The 23726-nt window shown below is 33.1% G+C and overlaps 1 protein-coding gene across 5 annotated transcripts in view; it reads left to right on the plus strand.

Annotated features, from left to right (window-relative positions):
- Positions 1–23726, plus strand: part of LOC141909362 (alanine--glyoxylate aminotransferase-like) — a 172198-nt gene that overhangs the window by 142688 nt on the left and 5784 nt on the right. For all 5 annotated transcript variants that reach the window (XM_074799807.1, XM_074799810.1, XM_074799806.1 and 2 more), the window contains 4 exons: positions 2168–2252; positions 2336–2501; positions 11407–11502; positions 11595–11677. In XM_074799807.1, the coding sequence (XP_074655908.1) occupies positions 2168–2252; positions 2336–2501; positions 11407–11502; positions 11595–11677 (430 nt within the window). The remainder of the gene's footprint in view (positions 1–2167; positions 2253–2335; positions 2502–11406; positions 11503–11594; positions 11678–23726) is intronic.

Below are 23726 nucleotides of genomic sequence, written 5' to 3' on the forward strand. Positions count from 1 at the left end.
CTGTAGTTTTTTGGAATTGAATCGAGTGGCCTCGGTAGCTCAGTGAGATAAGGCGTGATGCTGTTGAATCCACTATCATTGCTTCGAGTCCTGCTGGCTGCGAACAGTGTGCGGGCAACACTTCAAAGGCCATACCGTCGTGAGGTTAAATGAACAATCCAATAGGAATAGTCTTGGTAAACCAAGATCCAAACGACGTACGTAAAGCCAAACAAACAAAAAGACAAACAAACAATCATCAGCCGGCCTCAGTGACACCAACGCCGGCATCGCTCTCTGCGACGTTTTGCATGCGTACATGCATCAGAGCTTGGAGCTCTAAGATCAGAGGGTCTTGCAATTGCATTCCGAAAAATTGTTCTGTTTTTGTTTTCATTATTCAGTGGGGCCTAACAGTTTATGCGTAAAAATGGGTTTTTGTATCCAAATCTTGATTGATATAAATATCTTGGCTGGGACATGATGGAAAACATCAGAATAAACTAGTTTCATCTTTTTAACAGAATCGCATTAATGAGTTTTAACAGTACAAATAGCCTTGGCTAAATCGTTCGGCAGAAAATATATTCATTTTCAGGAATAAAATCGTACTAGACAAATAGACCTTTAAGTCTCTGGTCCTCCCAATCAACATCGTCTTAGAAGATTTGCCGGCAGATGTAAAACATTATAACCACTTAATACCACAGTATAATCTACCAATGCTTCAAGGCCCATGGGCCTCTTGTTTAAATGTAAATTCCAATTTTTCAGGCGCGAATCTTGTATTTAATTTATCTAATTTCTTTGAGAATATTTCATTGCTTTTTACTTTGGTTTGTTTGCTCTCCATTTATATAGGAAGAATTTACCAAATGTATTTTACCTACCCTACCTCATTTCTACCTAATGTATTTTACCTACCTTACCTCATGCCTACCTAAATATGTTTTAATCAAATTAGATTTATTAAATTCAATACAACATTTACAATTTCTTGATATTTTATAGATTGAATTTTAAAACAAATTTATGGTAATAACTGCTTACATTGATCACAATATTTATCATCATTTTCATTTTCATTTTCTTCATCTAAACTCTTTAAATATTCTCTATATTGTTTTATCCTTTCTCTAGATTGTTTTTGCATTGCACTCGTACACATTTTGCATTTATATACTAAACCATCAATTGTTCCTTTTCTTTTATGAAATTCCGAATAATTTTTAAATTCGCCACAACCTAGACATCTTTTCATATCAAATATTTCATCTGTACATAGTTTACACTTAATATTTATATCTCTAACCTTAGTATAAAAGTCATCAATTATCTTTACTCTTCTACAAAAATGGCAAAATCTATCGCGATTTTCAAGTGTATTATAATCTCCCATTTATATAGAAATGTATTTTATATACCCCTAACCCTAGATAATCGAGTGTGAGAAAGTATGAATGTGAGGGTGAGAGTGAAGTGTGTATTTGGGTACTTTTTGCTCCAATTGCAAGCTTTAAACAGGTTCACCCTGCTAATATATGTTAAAAAATAATTGTGTATGTACTACTTTATTATGTATGACTCATGTTTATTAGCAAAATAAAGAATAATGATAATGATTTTGGACCTTGTGTTATTAGATCAGATTGATAATTAATGATTTGACATTCCGTGACAGAAATTGTACATCTTTTTACACATGCGAAATTTCACGTGAAGTTAACCGTTATCTATGGTGGCTGATTCGGGCCATACTAAAAAAAATTTTTCTGACGGCTAGAGCAAAAATAAAAAAATTTTCACATTGGCCCGTTTTTTGGTTTTCTCGCACGAGAATTCAAAACTTTTGGTTTTCTCGCGCGAGAAAACAAAAAATGGGCCATTGTAAAATATTTTTATCCAGCTTCTAGTCAGTCAGAAAAATTTTTCAAACCAAAATGTTTAGTTGTCTCGCGCAAGAAAAGCAAAAGTTTTGAGTTCTCCCGCGTGAAAACCAAAAAATGGGCCAATGTGAGAATTGTTTTATCGTTGCTTTAGCCGTACAGCAAAAATTTTTTAGTATGGCCCGAAACAGCCACCATAGTTTTATCCCACATGTGAATTGGATTAATCATTCAAAATTGTGTAAAATCAATTGCTAATGAACCAATTAACAGTATATTATACTATGTATGCCTTATTTCAGAGATTGATGTCTTGTATACTGGCTCACAAAAAGTTATCAGCGCTCCATCTGGAACAGCGCCTATATCTTTCAGTCCCCGTGCTAGGTAGGTTAATTAGTATCATATCTAACCTTGTAAGCTTTTGTGGACAAATATCTAAAAAGGACTGCAAACTATTCTAATTGTAGAGCTAAAGTTGATAGCCGCAAACACCGTGTGCAATCGTTTTACTTTGACATCAATCACCTTGCCAATTATTGGGGAGTTGACGGTCAACCGAGACGCTATCATCACACCTGTCCCACATCAAATTTGTACATGCTAAGAGAGGGACTTGCTAGACTTGCAGAGGAGGTATGTTCTTTTCAGCATCAAAAGCATGTTTTAGCTCTCTTACAACTGCTCTAGTAATGGAAGCTTGATCACTTGATCACTTTAGTTTGGCAAGACGCCAAATTTCAGGTCAATCCAATGAAAGTTGATGTGGGTTTTGTAGCTGGCAGTAGATTAGAATTGCTGAAGAGTACTCTCTGCATCTGCACTAAGCATCTCACTTTGAAGATGGTGATTGTGACACCATTCTCTGCATGTATCAGGGATGAGAATTCCCTGCGCATCAGCAGTGTCCCGCATTTCAATGTATTTTCAGGTATTTCAACACTGATTTGAGCTATAAATCGGATCCGTTTTCTACTATCTGCGCGAAGTAGATACGCGATCACGTAATGACTTTTTGCGCGAGTTGTTGCTTCGCGCAGAATAAACCTGCGCGAGCTGTGATGAACAGGTGCGCGATCGCTATTTGCGCGAGTTGTGATGAACAGATTTTACTTTATTCAATTGATTATGCAGCGAACTGTTAAAACATCAATATTAATAAGAGTAAGATTTTCCACTATTTGAATTTGTCAAGAAGCGATATTTAGAAACGTTATTACTTGTAAATTATCGCTAAAAGCTAAAGATTTGATGGTTTTGATTTTATATGCCTAATGACGATGATTATATTGATGTAGTGTATCAAACTTGTAAATTGTAGTGTATCAAAATAGTGATACGGTACGTGAAAGGTAGCTTAATTACCTTTATTTGTTTATTAATCCTAATGTCATGAAATAATCCTGGTCTTGTTATATGATTACATTAGTGTATTCCAACATGTGCCCAAGACGATGTCCTAAAGTAAACTGAACGGTTCTGTTCTGGCCCAAGCTTATATTTTATTAATTCTATCGCGCGCACGAACTTTATTACATTTGATCGCGCGCGAGAACTTTATTACATTTGATTGTGCGCGCGGACTTAAAGCCCGGCGCACACGAGGCAATTTTTAGTCGTCGTGTTGCGACCGATCTTATCTCACGAAATGCCGCACACCTCGTTCAAAAATCTAAAAATATTAACCATTTTTTTATCACTTTCACTTATCCGCAAAGAATAACCGCATATCCTGATTTCTTCGAAAATTTCTCAGCATACTTCGTTGCCATATGCCACGCATGTCATAGGTCTGCAGTCATCTTTTTTGAGTCTTTATCCATGTCGTTAATCATTGGTCGTTGAGCGTTGGTCGTTTTCCGTTGTAAATGATGTTGTAAGTGATGTTAAGTGTTTGAAGAATCAAAGAATACTGTTTAATGTGCTGAGAAATTGCAGATTTTTATACGGTACTTCTATCATTGTCTTCAGAGTTTTAAGAACAATTAGTTTACACAGCTCTTCTAGATACGATGACTATTAAGAAATTAGGGTTCCTGGTACGATTGGCAAACATTGTGCCGGTATTTTAAAATAAATGGGCGAATGGGATTACTAATTAGGCACATGCCACAATTTCTGCTTCGTTTAACATTTTGGCTACTTATTGTAAGAATTACTCGCATTTGAAACTAAAAGAATACCGGTATCGATAATAATGATTTCTTTGTTCGTTACCTCAGGTGCCAACACTGGACTGGTACTTAGTTTAAAAATGCATTTACATAGTAGTTTATACTAGACTTATAATTAGTTAATGGCAGAAATTCATAATAAATGTGTATATACATAGTAATCAAATTATATCCAGTCAGGCGTATTCCATCCGACGGCCAGGTGCCTTCAGAAAATAATGCCCGTCTGCTCTCCTTCTCAACCGCACCGAAGAGATTACATACCATTTTTCCAACCCTCGAATTCATTTATTTTAACTTATCCAATGATCACAATTCCCATAATGAACGGTATTTAATTTTGTGTAAATAGTAATATACAATATAAGCCGAAATATCATCTTTCTTATTTATGTTCTTTATCATAATTAGTACATTCAAATTTAAACACACAAACTTTTAATAATTAAGATAATAAAACTCTTTAATATTACTCTTTAATATTACTCCTTAATAATTGATTTATCAGACTAAGGGTCAGCGAGTGTTTCATAAAGTATGTTTCATAATTGCTCATTTCCACGAATTCTTCTCATGACTACAGCGCCGTAATTACCTTCAAATGATTTAGATTGCTCGCCTGATACAAGTATGAATGTTTCAGACAAACAACCATTAAGGCGGATAATGTATTATCTTGCATAACGAAACAATGCATGTATTCTCCCAGGACATACCAAGAAACCTACGTATATAAATCGATTGATCTTTTTGAGAATACAATTCAGCTGCGAATCAATGACTTATTTATTGACCTAAAAGACAATTTTGATAATTAGATTAATGCAAATGATAAATATCAAATATAATCATATGTATATAATGCAGGTAGGAGAACGAATTTTTGGCAAAAAATTAGGGCTTCCTTAAATTACAAATAGAAATGCTGACGAACTCATTTTCTTAGCTGTCGGGTCTAAAAATTACTTGTTTGTATAATTATCTAAATACTTTATACATAAGTGGCCGGCTATGTTTAAAATAAACTTGGGGAAAATGAGAAATTAGGTATAATTTTTTGTCCTATATCGCGCAATAAATGAATCCAAAAACTAGAAAATGCTAACTACAGACCACTAAAAGATACAGTGAAATCTTTTTTCTCTTCAATCTGTGGGTGTTTAACATTAACGTTTAACGTGTTATTTTGATATTTTTTTATATACATGTATAATGTTTAGTCAAAGTGTTTACACGTGTATGACTTCATTAGTAATGAACAAAATTGTTATTTAAAACTCGTCTTTTCTCTCGATCAGTATACGTGTATTTAATGTTCTCTGCTAAAATGTTTGTAGATATCTCGCATATGTACGCTAACAATTCCAAACACAAGCAATTTATACTCGTTTATTGTCACTCACGTTACATGTATTCAACTCTTGTCATAGGTAATTACCCCTAGTTTGTTTTGCTTTTTTAATCCTCTTAGTTTGCTTCTGTCCTAATTACTTACGTTTGTGGCGGACTTCATTTTTCGTTGTCGAGAAATCCTTTGAAAAAAATTGTCACTTTTATCCCGCTCGCCCGAAAAATCATCGCACTAATTAGAGGTGAAATAAAATCCACGCGCCCGCAACGGAAGTCTTAGATAATACGAAGTACCGGGTCTAATTACCTCGCGCAACTGATCATGAAAATATCCTAACTGCGCGAAGTAACAACTAGCGCAACTGATCATTACTCGATCGCGTAACTGGTTCGCGCAGATCGTCAGTTTCTGATCTTTAAATACCTGCTGATTTTGTATCTATGTATGTATCTGATTTTGTGTATGCATTGTTATGAATTTGTATCGTAATGCATATAGGCCTACTAACTGTTGACGCACACGTACGTAGTGAATGCCTTCAGATAGCATACGATGATAGTATAGAATGATTCTTAGTCAGCATCATCGGCGCATTTTTACTACAATTATCCAGGGCTCGATCCATAATGCATGAGATGCTGATTGTCATGGAATGAAGATGTGCCATATTGGAAATAGCCATTACCTTACAAAATATAATTCTCGTTCATGGGTTCAAGATCGCTCTGAGTACTCGGTTAACGTTTTAATTTGCAAAAACTCTCAGCTGGTTCGCATATGTAACCTATGTAAAAAACAGCGGATTTTATAGTTATGCGTTCTTATCCCTGATGTATGAAGAGTTTGTCAACCATGTATCAGTAGTTTCAAAATCAGATTCAAATCTGTTTGATAAGACCAATGATCGGTTAGATACATTTTACTATGAAAGGTTAAAAAACAAGATTGAATATTCTAAAGTGTGGCAGGTAGTGAGAAACCTTTTGCTTTCTTACGACCATGCTACGGTTGAAAGGGGTTTTAGCGTGGATCGTCAGGTGCGGCGTAGGAGCTCGTTTTTAGGGATCAATAGTTTAATGGTTAAATATTTCTATAACGTTATTATATTATTATCGGTGGCTTGCGCCTCAGCGGTCACATAGCTCTATCGCTGTATTAAAGCATTTCTCGCAGTTAACCCGGCCTCTGAGCCCTCGTCGTTGGAAGTGTCGGATCATGGGACATGTGTCATCGGAGCCGAGGATCCAACAAGGTGGAAGTAGTAAATCTTGAGGAACCAACATTGTTAAACACAAAAGCATGATGACGTTGAATGGGGATGGCAATCCAAATGAAGACGAAATAGCTGAATTAACATCGCAAAAGAGAAGTCGTGCTGGTTACAAGGCAACCTTGATGAGGAATAGAAGAGATTCGAAAATTGATGTCCAGTGAACCAAACGTTGACGAAGTAGAAACTCGGCTGAACGAGATCAAGACATGCTGGAAAAACTTTGAAAAAAAGTCATGCTCTGTATGTCGCATTTCTAAAGAACTACAAAGACAAGGACCTGGCTGAAACATACTATGAGAAGGAAGAAGAAGCTTATTCGGTATTCAGTAGAGGAGCTGAAAGATGGATATCAGACTTACGCCAGGATTTCGTCACGCCTCACGACTCAGTCAGTTGTACTAGCAGTAGCTATAGTAAGAGCAGTAAGAATAGCCTTAAAGTGATGCTGATCGAAGAATCCGCCTGAAAAAGGGTTAAGAAGCAAAACTTGCTGCTCTAGAAATCGAGAGACAACTGTCAGAATGAAGATTGGTATTGAAACAAGAGGAGGAAAGACTCAGAATGGAAGAACGAGAACTTAAAGGGTAACTGACACTTTTTTTTAAATTTCAAAATATGATGTATTCTATTGATCTTTACGCTCATCTTCAACCGTTCTGTTCCAAAATGTTTAGTTTACGTTCAATTTGTGATTTTGTAATAAGATTTTTGACCTCATTTCGTTGTTTACATCGCTTACTGTTCAGCGTCGGCTAAATCAGCAGATGCGCGCTGCAACGTCATTAAAGGCAGAGCTGAGAAATAGTGTCTATAGAAATGCGTTGAATTTTTAGGAAACTGCGTGTATTTTCTGTTATATCTCAATGCCAGATTGTTTTAGAGCTTTGAAACTGGCCAGGGAGGCTAAAGGATTTATTGTCTATTGCATAAACCTATTTCAAAGAATCAATGAGTAATTTGAATAGGCTAAATCGATCAAATTGAAGATGCAGATTACAATCCGCTGCTATGAAGCTATTAAAGTACACTCTGCTAAGCTCTCAGCATGGTTACTGCTGCTCCATAGTTCACCTATAGTTCAGCACCACAAGCATACTATACAGTGTCTTATAAGCGATCACAGATTTCGATCTCGCTAAAGAATAAATAGATTCATATTCGTTTACTATTTACTATTTTTCATAGTCATTTAAGAATAAGTAGTTTGAAAACTAACACTTCAAAACTCTACAAAAACTTTCAATAAATTTCTACAGCCTTTAACAACAAATATTCAAAGGAATAATGTTTTTCGATTAAAGTTTCACGCTGCAGAAGAGTTTTGATAGATTACATCACAAATCTTTCACAAACATTATTTCTATCTTATAAAATAGGATGGATGGGGAAATACTCTAATTTTGTGACCAAAGCCGCTACCAATACGAGGTATATTTCAAGAAAAGAATTGAAATTGTTCTTGCGGCTAATTCTGTCTAAGTTTCATCAGTTTATAAGTCAAAATATTCTTAGATCTAACCATGATCTTACTTACTATCACTAAATGATAATACAAAACGATGATTTAAACATCCGTGTTCCTTGCTGTCTATTAGAAAATGCCATGGATTGCTATTCAAATCCTATTTTGCGCTTAGTTTGAACGGATATGGTCCGTTCAACAGCTAATTATAATCATTAATATGTAGACTTTCAAAATGAGGAGGCATTTTGTCTCAATTCGAATGCCAAATAGGCATTAAATTAAGTTGAATTGCTCTTGTAGCCTATTTCCTATTCATTTCTATAGACATCATTTCCGAGCCGTCACTTTAGTGACGCAGTTCTATTAATAGACACAGTACCACGCGTTCAGCAGAAGCAATGTATACACTGAACAGGTGTGCGAACATCAAAATCATCAATTCTGACTAGATTGTAAAGATTTTTCCAATTATGAAATCACCTAGCCTTATTGTATACTATAATATATCGTTTAGTGTAAAAAGTAGAAAATCTTTAAAAAAGTGTCAGTTACCCTTTAAGCATCGCAAACAGTTATCCGAGGCTGCTGCTAAAGAAGATATCTTCAATAGGTACGACGTTAAAGGTGTCAGCCTCGATCCTGAAGCACCAGCTTTTAATAACCCTTTTTAAATTACTTGCAGCAATGTACCCCAAAAAGTAGTGTTTTCATCATATTTGATTTAAAAAAATTTGTATTTTCTTTTCCCCCAGTTCTTCCAAGACTTGCTTAAAAATATGCAAATTTCTTAAAATGTTGTTGCAGATCGCCTTGAATCTAGCAGTGGCACAATCAACCCTATCTTGAAACATTTGAGTTGAATTATCTCGCCTATCGAATGTCATAAGTTATAGTTTGTGGAAAAAAGAATTTTTGGACTATTTGTTTTATTACCTGTTTTTCTGAAGTAAAGTCATACTTAATGCCCTACTAGGAAAGGCAAACATGATATGCTGGTTTTCCTGGCCATCCTCTCAGGGTAATGTTCGGAGCACATTTGTATTCACTCATCTTGCTCACAATGGATTTGAATTAAGCTTATAATTTGTTTTACAATTGTTGCACTGTACTCACTTTTTAATTAACCGTGTCACTCATTGATTTATTTGTCTATTTTTATGCATTAACCCATTAGCACTCAAGCCGCCCGTATCCGCCCTGCCTATTATACTCCTCAAACCGCCCGAATTCGCCATGACACTTTTTGTAGTCGTACGTGAATGACCACTTTGTTATCCTGTTCAAATTACATCGTCTCCTAGGCCAGTCAAATTCTTACCGTTCAGTTTTCTCCATAACAACATAATGTCTACACTTTTTGCAGTATACAACGTATTTGTACTATAGATCAAGTTTATTGCGCTGTCCAATATTTCCGTCATTTGTTTTGGCAATGCCAGCACTTTTGACGTAATTATGGGAAACCACGCATATGATTGGTTGTTACTAGTCAAAGTGTTGAAGTGATCAGTTCGACAAGTTTAGTCGCTTAAATATACAGTTATCGCTTTCTAAAAGAAGGCAGTTTTTTTATCCTGACATGGGTTTCATTAAACTTTTCCGATTAGTTTGTCTAATGTAAGAGGCTAACACGCACATATATAGCAGACACGAGGTGCTATAGCACTGACGCGCATGTCTATAGGAACGTATTATCTTGCCGCTGTGAGTTGATGAAATAAACAAAATAATGTATGAATAACATAACAGGAAGTGATTTTGATTTTTAGGTCAGTCATACACTGAGCCTATTACTATACTATACAAATGGAGCGAATTTAATTGACCAGATGGTTCCCAGATGAAAGGCTTTTTCGCTGTACAACCTGAGCATATATTCATGATTTAAATCGTGCCTTCAAGCGTGCCGAATTTTGAGAAAGGGCCTTGTCAGTTTAGCCGCAGAAGTCATCAGGTGTTCACATGATTTCACTGTATCGATGACTGTTTTATTTGCGGGTTTGATTTTAAGATTCAAAATTGTATTTCAATATCGATTCCTACGATACACCATTAGTTAATTTGGTTTTTGTGAGGAAGTTTAATTTGCACTTCAGGACCCAGTTCCACAGTTGTTAGTTAGAGTTAACTGTTTTATCCCAGGGTCAAATCTTAACTCAGAACCGTGGAACTGGACCCTGAATCCTTAACAATTGTTTGGAAAAAAACAGCTTTTTCTCAAATCGGATAGATGACCTTGATATACATGTTAGCCATGTGCAAGAATTGCAAATTCAATGAAATTTTTATTCCGCAAAAATGTCAAATCCAAGTTAATTTTACTTTATCGAGCAAAAAATTCAAATTCATCGAATTCCATTTTATTTTATTCTATATTTAGATGTACTCACTAGACAATCGGTAAAGATTGATCTGATGTATTCATTTGTGCCAGCCCCAGTTTTTCTGTTAGTACTGTTACTTATAGAACACAGTCAGTCTAATGAAAAATGATCTTTGTCATTCGAACCTACCGGGGCAGGAGAACCGATCACATTTTTGAAGTTTTTTAGTTTCGTGTGCTGCAAAAACGGTTATCGTGTGATTCGAACCCAATTGCTTATGTTTACCTAGATACCTAAGTCCTCTAATACCGTACAGAAATCAACATCTTCCTGTTTGAAATTCTCAAGTATTTGGAGTAAGAACATGACGGATCCTAGCGGTCACTTCAAACCCAAGTAAGTTTGGATGAATTTCGGGGGCCAAAGGACGTGATTTTGGTGGCCCTTCTCATCAAATCTTATATCATATGAAAGGCTTGACTATTTACTACAAAATAATACGAACTTGTTGTGCATGAAAATAAACAGCAAATGATCTTACTGTAGTGAACTAAATCTCACTGTAGTTCACAAACAAAATCCTGCAGTAGATCATAGAAACTACAATTCATTATTGTATTTTTTTGTTCCTCTGAAGACTAGTTTTAGTTTTAACCTCGAATCTGTAAGGAAATAAACTGTTTCTACAATCTACTGTGGGTTTTTTATTATTTGTTAGCAAATGAGCTATTCGGTAAAGTCGTCAAACTTGGATTTTCTGAGGAGTAATTGACACTACATCATGAAATTCCTTAGTGCTATAACTAGTAAACGACACATATTTCTATGCGCAAAACAGTTATCCATCTGGTCATTTGACAGCCTGAATTCGTTTTGAATGATTTGTGGTGCAAAGACTATTGTAACCGGTTTACATACATTTACATTTTCAATACTCTTGTATCTTCACGATAGGGATTAGAAGCTTGTTGGGAACGTCATCGAAAGTGTGCTGAACTGCTATATAAAGCCCTTGCAAATATTGGAGTTCAACTGTTTGTTAAAGATGAAGTAAGTTAAGATTTTGAATGGTATAGATTTTGGATGGTAAACATATTTGATTGGTGTATAGCGTTTACCTGTAATTGGTTTTATTTTTTTAGAACCACCGCCTTCCCACAGTGAATACAGTCATTATTCCTGATGGTGTTGACTGGATGAAAGTTGTCAAATATGCTATGGAAAAGTACGTAAGCCCTTCTATTGGTGGTTTGTCATAGATTTATTTTTCACTTCGGGGACAAAGCCAAAGTTTCAGTATTATTGAAATCGGAATATAAGGATTGCATAGTGTGCAAGTATTGCTCCATCCACGTTTGCATGGTATCATGAGGATTTCAGTCGGCAATTTCACATAAATTCAAAAATGATACTAATTAGAATTCATGTTTCACATTTTCATTGTGGGATCGGCTATTCAGGTAGTTAGTAGTGATAAAGGTATATGTACTACCATTGAGTAGAAATGTTTGACGTGTTGTTTATTCGCAAATTATGTTTTGTCTTTAGGGAAACAGGACCCCACTTCAAATATTTGAGTTCTATCCATCTAGATAGATAGAAGTTAGATGGCACTGTACATTTTTTGGAGGACAAAAATTCACAACAAATGCACTGGAGTCTAATTCTACTTAACGTCCCATTGGCCCTCTAGTCAGTTTCCTAGTGTCAGTCATTGTCACTGTCACCGATGTCACCATATGAGTGTCTCTTATAGGTCTATCCCTATTGCGTTTTCTAGCATATTAACAACACAGCGAATTACAAAACTTTTCACTTATTAGTAAACTTGCATGGCTGTGTAAGGTATAGTAAAGTCAAGCCTTTACCTTTGACTGATTACTGCTAGATCCTGACAGCTAAAAGATCTTTTGATTATTTGAGTTTCAAAATAATGTGTCACAATTGGCGCCAGCTATAGGAGAAAAGTAATTGGAATATCAGGGGTTCAGATCAGAGGTCGTGAGAACAACACACCACTCATCACCACAAGTAATTTTTTTTCTAATAAATGGGAGATAGTAAAGCAATTCTTAGCAACAATAAATAACAGAATAAAACCAGCAAAAAAACAATTTGAAATAACAAAGTTAGTCGATGTTACAAAAGAAATTGAACACAAAATATTTAAATTAGAAAAGATAAAAACTAAATACGGAGAGAAAATATCAGCAAATTTAAGTTACTGTAATGTTAGTACAACGCGAGAATTTAAAGTATTTTTACTTGATAAATGGGTTTAATTGAGTACAGAGGAATTAAAAGATTTAGAAGTATTTAAAATAATTTACCATGGGAAAAATGAAGATGGTCATCATGATTTAGAAATTATTGATTAAAAAAATAAATTGATAATAGAATTAATTAAATATCAAGAATACGAAATGACTTATCTGGATAATTTAATTGATCGAGGCACTGACGAGAACGGTTGAGAGCGTGTTTGCTATAAACATGGGGAAGGTGACCGCGCTCGGATGGTCCCGGTTCATTAAATTGTTTCAAAATAGAAATATTGGTTAATGAATTAATTTTTTTTTTGCTTTTTTTAAATCACTCATCACCACAAGTAATTATTTTCTCTAATAAATGGGAGAGAGTGAGTACCAGACAGAAAACAATAATGTTAATAAAAATCAATATTATTGTGCGTATTGTAAGAAATTCATCGATAAATCTAAAAAATCGCGTCATGAAAAAACTGCAAATCATACAAAAAATGTTATAGATTTTGAGACACCAGAAAATTCCAATGAAAGGAAAGAACGATTAGAAAATATGAATGTGGATGAAATAAAATGTGAAGTTTGTAATGAATTTATAACAAAAAGGAATTATAGAAGACATCTCGAACCACACAAACACAAACAAAATTTAAATGAAAATATTTTAGGAACAGAATATTTTGATGATAAACCTCCAAAGTAAAAAAACCAGCTTTAAAAACTAAATCTATTTCAAATAAACCTTATATGGAAAATATTATAGAAATTTTATTGATTCACTAGAAATAAAAGATACAATTGAAATTTTAGAAACATTACGTAGTAAAATTGGTCCTGCAGCTATTATATTTAGATTTTTTAAAGGAGCAACAATAGAAGATTATAGTAAATTTATTGAAATCATGGAAAAATAATAGATTTTGTAACAGATGTTGAATATCCAAAAATTAGTATTTCTGGAAAAGTTAGTTTTATAAGTAAAAATGGGGTATAATATTCAAACACACTCTGAAGAAAAAATTTCAAAAACACAAATAAAAGAGAAATTAGAAAAAATATTTAATGAATTTAAACGTCATATTGAAGAAAGATATTTTGAGGGTTTTGGTTTAGCATTGAATGAAATTATATTTTTAGATTTAGATGTTTATAATACAACAATGCGAGACTTACATTGAATAGAGTTAGAGTCAACACGGATAAAATTAGGTTTAAGGGATCTTTTAGCTTTATGAAGCGCAAGGTCTAAGACGTAATCTGGATAAGCTAATTTGTTAAGACAATTGCGTACATATAAAATTTCAGATTCAATAAATTCACGGTCACAAATCCCCTCTCTCCTATTTTAGCCAATTTATTTTTGGAACATGTTGAAACTGAAATATTGCCTTTGTATACAGATATCCCTCCTAAAGCTTGGTTTCGTTATGTTGACTATGTTCTCTGCTTGGTTTCTGATAAATTTAACCTTCACTTATTTTCAGAGTTCTTAAATTCACGTTACCCTAGCCTTAAGTTCACATTTGAATGGGAATCTAATAGTGTGATTCCTTTCCTGGATGTTCTTATACACAATTGTTTTGATCGTCTCCGTTTGTGAGTTTATCGGAAACCCACCCACTCTAATTCATATTTGCATTTCTCTTCCTTCACTTGTTTTAATATCAAGTTGTCTGTAGCCCAAGGGTTGTTTCTACGGGCTCTTAGAATTTGTGACCGTGAATTTATTGAAATTGAAATTTTATATGTACGCAATTGTCTTAACAAATTAGCTTATCCAGATTACGTCTTAGACCTAGCGCTTCGTAAAGCTAAAAGATCCCTTAAACCTAATTTTATCCGTGTTGACTCTAACTCTATTCAACGTAAGTCTCGCATTGTTGTCCCTTATGTCCCGTGTTTAGACAAATTGAAACCCACTCTCAATGCGCTTGACACTGATATCATATTCAAGTATAATAACAAAATCTCTAGTCATTTATCCAAAAATAATACTGTGCCCAATACTCATGCCAGTGTTTATAAAATCCCTTGCTCAGATTGTGATAAATTTTATATAGGTGAAACTGGTCGCTCCCTCAGCATTCGTATTAAAGAGCATAAGAAAGATATTATTAATCAAAAACCCCAAAGTGCTGTGGCTACCCACGTTTGGGATACCAATGGTCATCAATTTGATTTTGATAATTCTCGTATAATTTTTCCGTCTCACAGTATGACCCGACGTCACATAGTTGAGTCGGCTTTAATAAATTCCCATTCAAATTCCTGTGTCAATGGTAACCTGCTTTATGGTGTACCGCAGGGACCAGTTCTAGACGTATCGGCCCCACTCCGTGCGGTTGCGCCACTGCGCGGTATTTACGCGAAGCAGCAGAACACATGGGCACTCTCTCAATTTTCAATGATAGAAATCGTGTGTGCAGTTCAATAATTTCGGCTGTTAGGGTTTTAAGGCACAATATAAGTTGATGATGTGATATGGCGATGTTACGTAATGATAATTCCGCAGTTAAGCTAGTCACGAACGGTGCCGATTGAGTGTACAGTTGCCAAAATCACTGAAATGTGCGTACTTGCGTAACTATTTGCAGTGAATTGCATACGAAACATGAAGCCTTAATGGCTGTTTAAAATAAATTATGCCAATCGCAATTGTAAAATAAAAATGAGATAGAACCTAAGTTAAAATTCTGGCCATTTCTAAAATGTTATTACTAATTTTTAGTCAGTGCGGAACGTTTAGTTTTCCAACAATAATGAGGGGTGGTAGGTAGTCATGCAATTCAAGTCATCATTTATTACACGTTACTTCCGTGTTGTTGAAAATCTTGCGAGTCCTGGACCAAACCCCAATGAACAATGTGATCTGTGTGCTGGCCACAAATGCACACAGATCACACTAACTACACTACCCATTACACACTCCAGTACCCACAGCTTTCATATATCCATCCAAATATTTAGTGGCTTTCTTCCTGGGTCCTGTTCTCTTCACGATATATACTCTGCCGTTAAGTGATGTGATAAGTGTGCCCTATCACCTATATGCTGACGATAACCAGCTGATGGCGTCAGCTCGTTGTGGTGATAGGTCGAGTTGCGGTAACAGTATATCATAAGTAGAATCGTGCGTTGCGGATGTTAGCAATTGGTTGTTTGATAACAGATTAGCTTTTAATGCCCCAAAGACGGACATGATGAATATTGTTTCGTCACGTCGAACTGGTACAATACCTGGTACAATATTAATGTCGGTGATTCATTTATCGAGGCTTCAGATTCCGTTCGTGATCTGGGTGTTATTCTAGATAGAAGCATGAACATGCAGTGCCACATTCAATCGATTTGTAGGAAAGCTTATTCCAAGCTATACGGCATAAGTCGGATTAGCTGTTTCCTTGATCGTCCGAGTCTCGAGCGCCTTATCCATGCGTTTGTTACTTCTATCATAGACTGTAACAACAGTTTACTTAATGGATTACCGCAAAAGTCAATCGCACCACTTCAACGTGTGCAGTGTTAGTAATAGGGGTAATGGGCTTTCAGATCAAAGGTCGAAAGGTCGAGCTCATAAAAAATGAAAAAAATATTTCTATTTGAATTAGTAGCGAAACTCATAAAAAATGAAAAATAATTCTCGCACGCTCGAATTTATTTTTCATTTTTTATGAGTTTCACTCCTAATTCAAATAGAAATCATTATTATTTTCATATTTCATTTTTTACTCACTCACCCTTTCAACCTTTAACCTGAAAGCCCATTACCCCTATTACTCTTAATATTTATATACATGAATAAAATATATATGAATAACATATAAATTGATAGATTATTCAATATAAAAGTGTTAGTAAAGTGTGAGCTCACTTATAAATAGATATATAGATATATTTTAAACATTATTTCAATATTCATATTTGTGTGAGTTAGATTTTTAAACATTAAAAGTGTTAGTAAAGTGTGATTGAAATAATACATGATATGAATCATTGAACTTCTAAAATCAATTTAAAAAAAAAATTTAGTATTAAAATGGAAGCAAATAAGTACTACTGTCCAACATGTAATATCAATATAGATAAATCCCAAAAAGCAAGACACAATAAAACTAAAACACATTTAGAGAATAAATTGAAACTAGAATATAAAGATGATATATTAGAAACTAAATTAGATGAATTAAAGAATGAAAAAGAAATATATAAATGTGATACATGTAATCTATAATTCAGTGATAAAAGATATTATAAAGAACATTTAAAATCTAAAAGTCATATTAGAAATAAGAATAATGATATTTTAGGTGAAGATTATTTTGATGAAGATAATGATAAGAAACAGAAGACAATTAAAAGCATAAAAAATGAATTAAACAATAAAAGACCATACATGGAAGATGTAAGAAAATATATTAATTTATTGGATAATAAAAAAGATATACAGATAACCGAAGCATTTAGAAATGATATTGGCCCAGCAGCTATCGAGTTTAAATTTCATAAAGGAAAAACATTAGAAGAAAAAAAAACATTTAGAAAATATGAAAGAAATAATAAAAATAATAACTGATGTTGAATATCCTAAAATTAGTATATCAGTTAAAGTAAAGTTTATAAAATCTGAAGATAAACCAATATATAATATAAATTCTCATTCACAACATATTATATATAAACAACATATAGATGATAAATTAGATAAATGTTATAATGAAGTAAAAACTAAAATAGAAGAGAAATATTTTGAAGGATCTGGTTTAATATTTGATGAAATAATATTTATGACTTTACATGTTTATAACACAAAATATAATAAGTTAACTAAATCAAAACCAATTGATGAAAATAATTTATCATATTATAAAGAACCAGATATTGAAGCATCGAGTTATATTAAACTACCATTTAAAACTAATGCTGTAATAAATGTACAAAATGAAGATGATAAATGTTTTCTATGGACAATTATAAGTTGTTTACATCCTGCAACTTATAATATTTGTAGATTAACTCATTATAAACCATTTGAAAATAATTATAAGATAGATAAGTATCCCGTTATAATTAAAAACATCCCAAAAATAGAAAGAGATAATAATATAAAGATAAATGTATTTGATTTAATCAAATTGCCAAATACAAAAGGTAACAATATAAAACATTATGCATTAGAACCTTTATACCTATCAAAAGATTATGATTCAAACGATGTTATAGATATACTATATTATGAGAATCATTATATGTGGATTAAACAAATCGATTTATTTTTTAAATCAGAAACTGATCACCATAAAATATATCTTTGTAGAAAATGTTTACATAAATTCAGTAATGAAAGTACATTATGAAGTACAGTGAAAATTATGATTATTGTAAATTAGTTTTACCAAATGAAAAGGATAAAATATTAGAATTCAAAAAATATGATTACAAAAATAAAGTACCATTTGTAATATATGGAGATTTTGAATCATTAAATAAAGAATTAACTGATCAATATTTAATTATAAAGATAAAAAAGTAAGAGACCATGATCATTTGAACGGAAAGGTTTGAGGCGCCGCGCATGAGAATTGTAACTTACAAGCTAAGAAAATTAATTTTGTACCAGTTATATTTCATAATCTATCAGGATATGATGCACATTTATTCATCAAACAGTTATGCCATAAAATAGAAGAAATTAATAATGAAATAGAAAGATTAAATTCAAATAGATCAAAAGATAAAATACCAACTTATAAATTTAGAATGTTAGCTAAAACATCTGAGAATTATATATCATTCCAATTTGGTTGCCTAAGATTTATAGATTCATATAGATTTTTAAATAGTTCATTAGATAACTTATCAAAATCATTAGTTGATGATGAATTAAAAATATTAAAACAACACTACCCAAATAATGATGATTTCCAATTAATGAGATATAAAGGAGCAATTCCATATTCTTTCTATAAAAATCATAATGATTTTAACATAACTGAATTATTGAAAGAACAATTCTATGATGAATTAAAAAATGAATATGTTAAAGATGAAGTATATAATAGAACATTGAATATTTGGAATCATTTCAAAATAGAAAATCATGGACAATTAGTAGATTCATATCTAAAATCAGATGTATTATTATTAGGCCAGCCGTAGGCTGAGCCTATTACTATACAAATGGAGCGAATTTAAATGACATGGTTTCCACACAAAAGGCTCTTTTGCTTGCCAAGTGAGGGCATATTCGAACAAATCACGTATTTAAGCGTAATCCATTCTCGGAATCGTAGCGAGCAGAATTTTGAAATAGGGTCTCATAAAAATGTTTTCTGCATTTTTCACGAAAGTTAAATCGGGAAAATTTCAATTTTTATCAGCCAATCAGGAAGTTGTGTCTTCCCTGTGATTGGTTTATCTGAAAATATCAGCAGCTGTTCACGTGAATTATCGCGATTTCATTACTGGCGCTTTTGCGCATGACGTCATGTATCAACACGCGACAATACTTCCGCGTTCGCTACGTGTTCGCTGATTGGCCCATTTACTGGGAAATTCCACAGAAGCCTAATGTGGTTTGTTACAAGCGCTGTGATTGGCCCGACCCGATTCTGGCATGGCTTTAGCTTAGTGGGTTCGAATCCCTTGACGGGTGAAGATGATGGATCCTATCAATATCTATTGAAACAAATAAGTTTCCCGGTTGGGCAGCCGCGGATATCTACCGGAAGTGTTCCGGTTCGATATTTCGAGGTTTCTTTGAATTTTGGAGTGATATTGAAATCCGGTAAATACCAGCGGTAGATTGTGAAAACCCATTGCATGATATTTGTATTACTTAATCAACGAAAAGCGTCGGGGCCGCGCCAGGAGTTTTCGTGATTCAAGTAGCGCAATAGCCTACTTCTTCGTGTTCGTCCACCTCAATTTTCACTCCGCCGATCTCTGACACGGCTCTGTCCCCGTCGGCGCTGTGATTGCACTTTCGTACCACCAAAATTTTTTATTTCTATATCAGGGAGGTCTGGAGAATAAAAAAGTCAAAATTTGGATATCACATAGGCCTGATTCATCGAATAAGTCGACCATGGTCGTTACGTTTCCGTACTTATTACCACCTAAAACCGTCTGAACAATTTTGTCACAACCAACATTTCGTTTACAGAAATCAGGTGTTCACGTGAATCCGCGGTATCGTCTACTGTTTTACTTCCGGGTTTTATTTTAAGATTTAAAATTGTATTTCAAGATCGATTTCTATGAAGTCTTTAGTTGATTTGGTGTTTGGGAGGAATTTTTATTTGCTCTACAGAAAATTCATCCTTGACAATTGCGCAAGGTTCGCGAAAAAAAGGTTTTACCAAATCGGGTGTATGACCTTGATATGCTAATTAGCCATGTGCCCGAATTACAAATTCAATCAAATTTTATTCTGCCAAAAAAATGTTAAATACAATTCGCTTTCCGAGAGTTAATGGTATGCTGCATGGAACAAAGTTGTTTTGAGATGGGTCTTGAAGCTATTGAGGTCGAGAGATAACCATCTAGATAGTTCGTGAGAGTTCCAAAGTTTTGAAGAGGCTTCAAGGTAATGTCTTGATATTTGGTTTATACGTGTATCTACCCTAGACACATCTTCAGGCCAAAAACTGGCCCTGTCAGATTCAAGATGGCCGACTGGCAGCCATTGTTGTTCGCCAAAATCAGCACTTTTTACACATTTTTGAAGTTTTCGAGGGAAATTTTGAAGACACTTTTATCAATAACCTTGATTATTCGTATATATTTGTTTCCCCGTGGGCCCATCGGCATGAGAAAAATTGGGTCGATCGGACTCAAGATGGCTGTACTGTGACCTTTTTTGTTCCCAAAAATGTCAATTTTGGCCTGAATTCTGAGTACTGTAGCTTTCTAATGGTGTGCCATGTTTCATTGCAATTTGTAATGGGTATTCTTTGGAAAGGGATCTTTTATATCCGAGAGGGTATTTTTGACCAGGCAATTACGACGCACTTGGCGGCCATCTTGGAGTCATCAGTACTCATTCGTAGGTGGAAAAAAGTTTTTCCACATCATAATTGATACTTAAGCATATTTTGCTACTATAATCAATAGGAAAGTTGTAGCTCATGACGTTCTATGATCGAGGTGAGTTTCAAGCTCATTGGTTTTTGTTTATGGCCACCAGGGGGCGTTGAACAATACAATAACTTAGTATTTCTATATTACATTCGTACCTATGCATATTTTGCTACCACAATCAATTGGAAAGTTGTAGCTCATGACGTGGTCTATGATCTTGGTGAGTTTTAAGCTCATTGGTTTTTGTATATGGCCACCAGGGGGCGTTGAACAATACAATAACTTCGTATTTCTATATTACATTCGTTCCTGCTGTCTGTGTTAACACACGATTTTACTATGTAAATGATATTGAGCAGGGAGTGTATATTGATAAATATAACCAACAGATTACATCATTTATAAAAAGCAAATCTGACAGGCTGGCCATTGTGCCCCTTGGGGCTCTTGTTTATCTTTATTGTAGAATAAAACTAGAAATCTTATATTCTCCCTAAAGTCTTTAACAATTGAATTATATTTTTGATTTAAAACCCATGTTGTTATCCCGAAATGTCTCCCAGAGAAAGCTAGATAACATAACTCACTTTCTCTTACTTTTGAATCATGTAAATTTGCGCAATCATCTACAATGAATAATGTATTTGATCCTTTATAAGTATCAATTGCTATTTTAATACAATTATCTAAATTTTCTTTTACTGTTTTAGGATCTAATATAATAAACTTTTTTATCTTAACTATATCTCTATTATATGTTTTATTCATTTCATAAGTAGGACAAAATAATATTATGTTATCAAAATGATTCTTATAAATAGTTTCTAACAAATCTAATATGAAATTTGTTTTACCACAATTGGTTACTTCAGTTATTAACATATTATGCTGTTCGAATATGAATAAATCTTTATCCATTTATTCTTTTAATTTTACTAGATAAAATCCATTCATTAAATTTAGCATCATATCCTTTATATTTCACCAAAGAATACTTTTTTCCTTTAAGAGTTTTTGTTTTTAATACTTTTTCTATTTTGTATTCTATTTCATCTGGATTTGGTACAAGTGATAATTCTTGTTCATAGAAATAACCTAATATTTCTTCATCTTTTAGATCTTCTAATTTATAAACAAATGGTTTAGTTAATATTATCTTTTTAATCTTGGATATTTCTTCAGTAAAATTTGGAGTATAACCTTTATAAAATGTTTTTCTATATTTAGATATTCTGACGTGTTGTCCTATTTTAAATTTAGGTTCTCCGAAATCATGTGTAACAAATGCTCCATATAAATTATTCCAAACTATTTCTGAATTATCTTCTTTTCTAGCTTGTATAGGTTTCATATTTATAGAACTATGTTAAGAGTTATTATAACCTTTCACCAAATCATCTAACACATCGATATATTTATATGTTTCATTAGCAGTAAAATATTTCCACATTCTAGTTTTCAATGTTTTATTAAATCTTTCTATAATAGATGCTTTTTTATCTGAGTGTGTTGAAAAATAATCTACAACGTTATCAGATAATAGTTTTTTAAAATGTTTGTTATAAAATTCCTTACCTTCATCAAATTGTATCTTAACTGGAATAGCTTCTTCAAATATATTTTTAAAAGCATTTGTTACTTCTATTCCAGTTTTATTTTTGATTGGAATTGACCATGCGTATCTACTGAATATGTCTATAACATTTAATATCCAGAAATATCCTTTGTTGTATTCTTCCAAGTTCTTCATGTCAATTAAATCTGCTTGCCATTGTTGATCAATATATGAAACCATAACTTTTCTTGTTAAATAAGTTTTATCCATTTTCTTGTGGATTTGATATGTTGGTTGATTTTGTAACCATGATTTCAATTCACTATATTTTATATCACCATGTGGGTGCCGTATGGCGCCATTTTCATTATCAGATTTAATTTTATTCCATAATTCTGAAACGTTAGAATATGATACTTCACTTTCTGGGTTATAATATAAATCTCTTAAATATTGTTCTTTTTTCATCTTATTTTAATCCATTAATAATAATTAATATTAATATAAAATAGATTTAGTTTCAATGGCTTTATGATTTGACTTATTTTCTGGTATGATAGGTTTATTGTCATTGGAATCATATTTATCATCAGATTTGAATTTTGATTTATATATTACACCGGATAATATAATAACTGTTACTAATCCAATTGTAATATATAATTTATAATTCCTTTAAGCATTAGAAGAATCAGATGGATTATTATTTGATTCAATATCAGATAAAGTCTGTTATTTTAGTTAATTTTTGTTCTTATTCATTTTCTGTTTCGACGTTTGGTTGTAGTACATCTGTTTCGTTCTTACCTGATTTATATTCCATAGGCTTGATATTCGAAAATGTTATGACGCCAGTAGAAATTAATGTCATAACCGATCCTAATTGGAATGAAGCATAACCAACCCATTTTTGTAATTCAGTCATAACTAAATAGTCATTTTTCAAATCACTATATAATTTATTTTCATCATCAATTGGTATTAACTGGTTACATAACTTAGAATAACATTTGACAATACCATCTGAAATAGAATCATTTATTCTAGCTAATCTTGCTTCTTCATAAATCTTAAAATATTTTATTACTTTATCGGGTTTCATAGAGTCTAATTCTTGAAAAGTAATAATTCTATTTAAAAACTCTTTAGTTTTTCCACCGGCAATCGATAGTTCTAGATGATGCTTACAATATAAATAGTATTCATAGTCTATATTACAATTAACTTGAGCACAATTAGTTACAACTGTATCTTTGTTATCACTTATACCCAAATCATCTAATGTTTTTTCAATATCAATACTATTCTTATTAGATTTCTTTGACATTTATATTAGAGAAAAAAAGCAAAAAAAAATATTATAAGTATTCTTCAAA

This window comes from Tubulanus polymorphus, chromosome 7 (genome assembly GCF_964204645.1).
Source record: "Tubulanus polymorphus chromosome 7, tnTubPoly1.2, whole genome shotgun sequence".
NCBI classification, from domain to species: Eukaryota; Metazoa; Nemertea; class Palaeonemertea; order Tubulaniformes; family Tubulanidae; genus Tubulanus; species Tubulanus polymorphus.